Here is a 7,207-nt window from a genome sequence, read left to right on the forward strand (position 1 = left end):
AATTTTTTTTTTTTTTTTTTTTTTTTTTTTTTTTTTTTTTTTTTTTTTTTTTTTTTTTTTTTTTTTGTGTTTTTTTGCTTTTTTTTTTTTTTTTTTTTTTTTTTTTTTTTAACGAGGTGTCCCAGCTTGCTCCAGACTATATTCTCGTCTCTGAACCTCCGGCCCCTCAGTAGCTCAGGGAGGTAAATCGCGGGATGTGCCCTTATTGGTTCCACAGTTTTCAAGATAACGAGAATGAAAATATAGATTATTCTATGTAGGGATAATGATAAAAAACATGTGCAACTCTAATTGCAATTAATAGGCAGAAAGAGGATACATTGCGATTCTTCCATTTAATGCTGACTGTTAAAGTTCGACACCTCTAACAACTTGGTTCCAATTTTTGTCGGGAGGAATCTAACAGTACAATAGTCAAGATTTTATTATCTTCTTTTTTCCTTAAAAGTTGTAGTGTTATACAACTAATCTTACAAAACGCGTTGTCCGGACTTATACCAAGAAAACGAAAAATATAATTCAATGGTGATAAAATTAATAGAATGTAAAGATTATGATAGCAGTACAGTGCAATACGATTTGTCTTAAAAAACGAGTTGTCCATCGTTTTCAAGACTAGGCGGGAAAATGTCAATCTTGATCAATTAATAGAATATAGAGATAATTATAGGAGTAATGTGTTAGACTGCTTGTTTTACAAAATGAATTGCCCATTGTTTTAAAGAAAATGAGAAAATAAACCAATTTAGATAAATTTAATAGAATGTAGAGATCATGTAAAAGCGTGTTTTACTCTAGTTGCAATTAATAGATAGAAGGAAGACCCATTGCGATTCTTCCATTTAACACCTTTCCAACTTTTGCACATGCATACGTGAATAAACCAGGTAGGAAAATAAATTCAACCAATTATTTTTTGCAATTTTCAGGAAACAAAAAATTAATAGTAACTTTATTGAATTCGCATTAGATGCATGTGTGTATCAGTGTATTTTTTGGAGCATAAACTGGACGACACTAAAATCTTGACAATTCAATACTATTTATTGCAAAAAGGAAGCATATTTTTAATTCTTACAACGAATTTTTGTTACCTGACCTTAAAATATAGGGTCGTGCTACATGACTATATTGATTGACACAAGGGTTGACACATCACACACACATGGGAGCTCGATAATATTTTATTTGCGTGGATCCACACCTCGACTGTGAGAGGTGTGTCAACCTTTGTGTCAAACAATGTGGTTGAGTAACTTTTTCTAAAATATAATCTATGGCCGGTCCTCAACCCCACACGTAAAGAAACAAAACCCCACAAATGTGGCACATTTATATATATATATATCATTTTTCTCAAGTTCTTTTCCTCACAAATTATAAGAGCATAATAATCTAGGATTACTTAGAGAATTCAGAAAATGGTACCTCTTCTGATACTGATTTTGAGTTGTTTAATTGAGGTTTCACAAAGCCTCCAAGTTGGCTTCTATGCCAATACCTGCCCCAATGCAGAGTCCATCGTCCGCCGCGTCGTCAGTGAAGCCGCCGCCTCCGAACCAAGGATTCCACCCATCTTGCTTAGACTCCACTTCCATGACTGCTTTGTTCACGTATCTCTCTCAAAGTCTCACTTAAATTCTGCAAGTAATTAGTATTTTTTGATATTTACGGGTTTCTTTTCTTTTCTTTCCAGGGGTGTGATGGGTCAATACTGATAGACACTGGCCTCGTAACTGAAGAGAACCATGCATCTGGGCATGACGGAGTGGGAGGGGCCGATGTTATAGCAAGGGCAAAGGCTGAATTGGAAGCGGCGTGTCCAGGAATTGTTTCTTGTGCAGACATAGTTGCCTTGGCCGCTAGAGACGCAGTGGTTTTGGTAATTATTATTATTTTTACATGGCTCTGTGTGTTTTTTCTGAATTGATATTTATGTAGAATCATTAATGATTCAGACAAATGGGCCGATGTACGAGGTTCCGACCGGCAGAAGAGATGGACTGGTTTCAAATATATCTTTGGCAGCTGATATGCCAGATGTTACAGACTCCATTGACACACTCAAAGCCAAGTTTTTACAGAAAGGACTCTCGGAGAAGGAACTTGTGATTCTCAGCTGTACACGCACTCTCTTTTACCTCTCTCTCTCTGTTTTATATATACAAGTAATCCTATTTAAATCATTGTGTATATAATTTTGTACATAGACGACATGGAAGGAGGGAGAAAAATAGAGACAAAAAGAAAAGAAAGTTATTATAGTCTATCTGTCTCTTCCATATCATCTATTTGTATTCCATTATAGATACAGTGATATACAAATAACATTAGGTTATATATATCTTCGTGTCTCTTCCTCACTCTGGCGTGTACATACCACATGAAGAAACATGCACACATAAACATGCAGATTTTGTGTTTATCTCAGCCGGTAGACATTTTAAGGGATATGAGCAAATTTTCTGTTTTCAGCCATGCGTGACACTTAACACCGTTTAATTTGAATAAAAATTAAATTTTTAGCAGATTTTGATAAAAGTTAGTTCAAGATACAGTTGAAAAATTAATAAAAGTTGTGAGACCCATAAAATGTGTAATTGAACCATGAGACTATAAATTTGCTGTCAAAACCTTAAGCTAATCACTATGTGGGGGCATGTTTTATAATTTAATGCATTAATTAATACGTGTGGACCGTTTCAGTAACATTTTTTGAGATAATTGTACAGAAAAATTTCCACGAAATTTGGCCAGATTACTCTCACATGTGGGACCTATCGTGAATAAAAAATTGTCAAAAAATACTCTCACTAACCCCCTATATGTGTGTTCTGGCAGGCTTCTGTATGAAGCCTGCTATACAAACAGCAGGGTTGTTGTAACAATTAGCCTCCAATTATTTTGTGCATACTTATGTAACGTGATTATTTATTTAGTTATTTATTTTTTTAAATGCTAGCTAATTGTAACAATGTTTTAACTCCTTCGATTCTCAGCTGCACATACAATTGGGACAACAGCATGCTTCTTCATGACCAAACGGCTTTATGAATTCTTCGAGGGTAGTGGTTCCGACCCCTCGATAAATCCCGAGTTCCTACCGGAGTTAAAAGCGGCATGTCCTCAAGGCGGCAATAGTAATTCTCGATTACCTATGGACCGGGGAAGCGGCCAAACCTTTGACAATCAAATTCTACAGAATATTAGAAGTGGATTTGCTGTGCTACAAACTGATGCCAGGCTTTACGAAGATGCTGCAACAAAAACAGTTGTGGACTCGTATTTCGGGCTCTTTGGTCCCTTTGCTGGACCATCATTTGAGGCAGATTTTGCAAAAGCAATGGTGAAAATGGGCAAGATTGGTGTATTGAAAGGCTCGAATGGAGAAATCAGGCGTGTATGTTCAGCATTTAATTGATAAATTATGACAATGGTCTGGTCTCGTGGCATGTTCGATAGGTCGACACTTTGACATTATTAGACAAGATTTTAGAAAAAAAAGTAAAAAATCTGCGATTTCGAGAAATATTTTCACAGTTCGATTTTATTAACATTAATGCTTAGATACTATTTTTATTAATGCTGCTCAATTTAAATAAGAAAAATTAAATATTAATAATTCTTGCAACCTCACTGAAGAGGACAAATAATTGAGTTAAAGAGCCTTAGTAACACAATAATTTATAACGTAATGAGTTGTCAATTGTAACCCGTATTGAATGCGTATAAGGAAGGTAACAAAATTATAGTTAGGTACAAATTGAAAAAAGTTAGAATTAATGGTATCGATGTTTGCTAAATAGTTTTTGACGACGATATCAAAAATTTGGTTGTGGTGAAATTACAAGATGACAACACAAATAATGTGATTAAAAAGAATAAAGTGATTCAGATCAAACAATTTGTCACTACAAAACTTATTACGTGCTTGTTAATAATGTGTTGCCAAAGTTTTATTTACTTTTCAACAAATCAAACTTCAATTTTAACCTCACATTATATGAAACTCACAATTTTTATCAACTTTTATTAAACTCTGTTTACGAAAACTCTTGTATGCATCTCACATTATATGAAACTCACAATTTTTATCAACTTTTATTAAACTCTGTTTACGAAAACTCTTGTATGCATCTCCGGGACTGGCGTACCATTTATCTATAATTCTATATATACGAACTTTAGTATTGATACCTACCATTGACTTCCATCGGTCAACCGTGTTTCTTGCTAAAATAAAGGACAACTTTTCATAATACGAAATTAAAAGAAAATGGGGACTACCAAACAAAGTGTGAGAGAGGAATTGGAGGAGAGAATATTTGTTTTTCTTCTCTATTTTCCTTTTATTTTCCGTTCTTGTTATTCTCTTCCTGCAAATACAGTAATATACATTTTAGTTTCATCAATTAGGCCAACACAAATTTTACATACGTAATTTCCAAGCCGTTCTCAAAAGTTTTCAATCTAATTAGGACGTCCAGGTGCACCTATTGATTCTTATTTCCAACGACCTTACATGAAAGAAATATAGATTCCAAATGCATGAATGAATGAACGTAGAAGAGTATTGATTTTTTCTGTATTTCTAAAAAAATTGATTAATTTTAGCTTACAACCGTTTCAGGTTGACAATATATTCGCATATTCATGGCTCCGAGCAAGCTTAGAAAGGCCATTGGGGCCGTGAAGGATCAGACGAGCATTAGCCTAGCCAAAGTTGGCAGCAGCGCCTCCTTATCCGACCTCGATGTGGCCATTGTGAAGGCCACTAGGCACGAAGAGTACCCGGCCGAGGAGAGGCATATCCGCGAAATCCTTAGCCTAACGTGCTACTCGCGAGCGCACGTTGCGTCCTGCGTTAGCACCATATCCAGGCGCCTCAACAAAACCAGAAACTGGGTTGTGGCTCTGAAATCACTGATGCTGATTCAGAGGCTGCTGGCCGAGGGCGATCCTGCGTACGAAAAAGAGATTTTTTTTGCCACCAGACGCGGCACTCGCCTCCTCAACATGTCTGATTTTCGTGATACCTCGAAATCGAATTCGTGGGATTATTCAGCATTTGTGCGGACCTACGCATTGTATTTGGATGAACAGCTTGAATTTGGGATCCAAGGGCGCAGGGGGAAACATAGTGCATATGCACATCAAGAAGAGGATGAAGATCCGGAAGTTGGGTCCAAAGCCACTGTTGTAAGGGGCACTCCCGCGAGGGAAATGACTAATGAACGAGTTTTCTCTATGGGTCATCATCTTATACAACTTCTTGAGAGGTTCTTAGCATGCAGGCCAACGGGTTTGTACAATATATTTATTTATTATTTAAATTCAGTCTTTATTTCCTATAAAATGCCCTATACGTATTGAACTTGAAAAATGCAGGTCAAGCGAAACATAACAGGGTTGTCACCATAGCTCTCTATCCTATAGTTAAACAGAGTTTCCATCTTTATTATGATATATCAGAAATGCTGGAGATCTTGATTGATCGGTTCATGGAGCTTGATATTTCAGATTCTGTAAGAGTTTTTGAAATCTTCTGTCGTGTTTCAAAGCAGTACGATGAGCTCGACTCATTCTATGGTTGGTGTAAGACAGTGGGAATAGCACGTTCTTCTGAATATCCCGATGTTGAGAAAATCACACAAAAGAAACTCGATGTCATGGATGAGTTTATCAGAGAAAAATCTATGATGTCTCAGAAGAGTAGGGCTATGGAGGCGAAACCCGAACCTGTTGAAGAAAAACCTAAGAAGCCGGAACTAGAAGAAGAAGAAGACATGAATGCAATCAAAGCATTGCCACCACCACAAGGATTTCCCGAAGAAACTGAAGAAGAGGAAAAGAAAGAAGAAGTGGAGGAGCCGAAAAATGAAGCACTAAAAACTCAAGAAGTAGGTAATTTGTTGAACTTAGGTGAAGATACAGGAGCTGCCACTGAGAATCGAGAAAATGAATTGGCTTTAGCTTTATTTGATGGCAATCTCTCCACATCTGCAGCTCCAACAAGTACAATTCCCCCATGGGAAGCCTTTAAAGAATCTGGTGATAATTGGGAAACAGCCCTGGTTCAATCCGCCAGCCACCTGTCTAATCAGAATCCAACCCTGCCGGGAGGTTTTGATACATTGATGCTTGATGGTATGTATAAACAGGGAGAAACAGCACAAGCAGCAGCTTCTTCAGGACTTATAACCACAGGAAGTGCAAGTAGTGTTGCTCTAGGATCAGCAGGGAGGCCATCCATGCTGGCACTACCAGCACCACCATCGGCCGATGGTGGTGCCACCCAGTCGTCCTCGAATAACGACCCTTTTGCGGCCTCGCTTGCCATAGCACCACCACCATATGTGCAAATGTCTGAGATGGAAAAGAAGCAGAGATTGTTAGTAGAAGAGCAGATAGCATGGCAGCAATATGCAAGAGATGGAATGCAAGGGCATTTAGCACAAGTACAATTTAACAGGGGAGGTTACCATCAAAGCTATTGAAGCTTTTGCTAGCCTCGAATTCCTTAAATGTTTCTATTTGGGTAGTGAGCTATTTTATCCATTTTCACTTATTTTCTTTAAATCTTCTTCGACCTCGTAACAAATGTAACAATGATTTTGAACTAATGAATCACTAATGGAGATAGAAAATTGAGGTGACTCAATCTTGAAAAAGGTTTGTAACCAAACGGTGTCAAGAAATAATCTTTGTAACATTTTTCAGAAGCAAATAGCATTTTTCTTAAACTTTTTAATTTTTCTCCTCTTTTACTTCTATGGAATTTTGTTTGAGAAAATTAGCTAGAAACATACCTTTAATGACAAGCTTTTAGAAATAAAGGGAATTAAACTTTCATTTTACAAGTCGGGTGGTAATTAAAAATTATTAAATTAATTAATACGGGTTTAAAAATATAAAACGTTTTATATATCCACCCCAGCCAACACAACCACCAACCCACTTAAATTAATCTCTCTCTCTCCTCAACCTTCTCTATCTTCTTCTCTTCCTTTCTCGGTACAGTCCTTGGAGTCCACCACAGCGACGATCGTTGCGTAGTTGCTTCCACGGCACGGCGGAGGTGAGCCGCCCTCTCTCTCTCTCTCTAATAGCAGAGTCGTCTCACCGCGTGACCACTATCAATACTAGTTCTGAATATGCAATTGCAAGGAATTGATGAAAAGGGAAGAGTAGGGGCATTGTTAATAAC

The 7,207-nt window shown here is 37.2% G+C and overlaps 2 protein-coding genes across 3 annotated transcripts; both read left to right on the forward strand.

Moving 5' to 3' along the window:
- Positions 1-1,108: 1,108 nt before the first annotated feature.
- Positions 1,109-3,520, forward strand: LOC111385191 (peroxidase 43-like). The gene is made up of 4 exons (XM_023009562.1): positions 1,109-1,613; positions 1,697-1,882; positions 1,959-2,121; positions 3,000-3,520. Exons 1-4 carry the CDS (start codon positions 1,422-1,424, stop codon positions 3,419-3,421), a joined length of 963 nt encoding a protein of 320 aa, XP_022865330.1. The 5' UTR covers positions 1,109-1,421; the 3' UTR covers positions 3,422-3,520.
- Positions 3,521-4,303: 783 nt separating this feature from the next.
- LOC111385192 (putative clathrin assembly protein At1g03050) lies at positions 4,304-6,714 on the forward strand. 2 transcript variants are annotated; one of them, XM_023009563.1, is made up of 3 exons: positions 4,304-4,487; positions 4,631-5,302; positions 5,389-6,714. In XM_023009563.1, the coding sequence occupies exons 2-3, from the start codon at positions 4,654-4,656 to the stop codon at positions 6,495-6,497; spliced, it is 1,758 nt and encodes a 585-aa protein (XP_022865331.1). In that variant the 5' UTR covers positions 4,304-4,487; positions 4,631-4,653; the 3' UTR covers positions 6,498-6,714. The 2 variants fall into 2 exon arrangements, with proteins under 2 accessions (XP_022865331.1, XP_022865332.1); XM_023009564.1 differs by having other exon boundaries at positions 4,319-5,302.
- Positions 6,715-7,207: the final 493 nt, after the last annotated feature.

The sequence above is a fragment of the Olea europaea genome, unplaced genomic scaffold (genome assembly GCF_002742605.1).
Source record: "Olea europaea var. sylvestris unplaced genomic scaffold, O_europaea_v1 scaffold3108, whole genome shotgun sequence".
NCBI lineage: Eukaryota > Viridiplantae > Streptophyta > Magnoliopsida > Lamiales > Oleaceae > Olea > Olea europaea.

Bases quoted from the DNA above. Each gene is read 5' to 3' on its own strand.
- LOC111385192 (XM_023009563.1), top strand. From the start codon at position 4,654: ATGGCTCCGAGCAAGCTTAGAAAGGCCATTGGGGCCGTGAAGGATCAG. The intron at 5,303-5,388 runs GTTTGTACAATA...TGAAAAATGCAG, and splicing joins CTTAGCATGCAGGCCAACGG to GTCAAGCGAAACATAACAGG.
- LOC111385191 (XM_023009562.1), top strand. From the start codon at position 1,422: ATGGTACCTCTTCTGATACTGATTTTGAGTTGTTTAATTGAGGTTTCA. The intron at 1,614-1,696 runs GTATCTCTCTCA...TTTTCTTTCCAG, and splicing joins TCCATGACTGCTTTGTTCAC to GGGTGTGATGGGTCAATACT. The intron at 2,122-2,999 runs GTACACGCACTC...TTCGATTCTCAG, and splicing joins GGAACTTGTGATTCTCAGCT to CTGCACATACAATTGGGACA.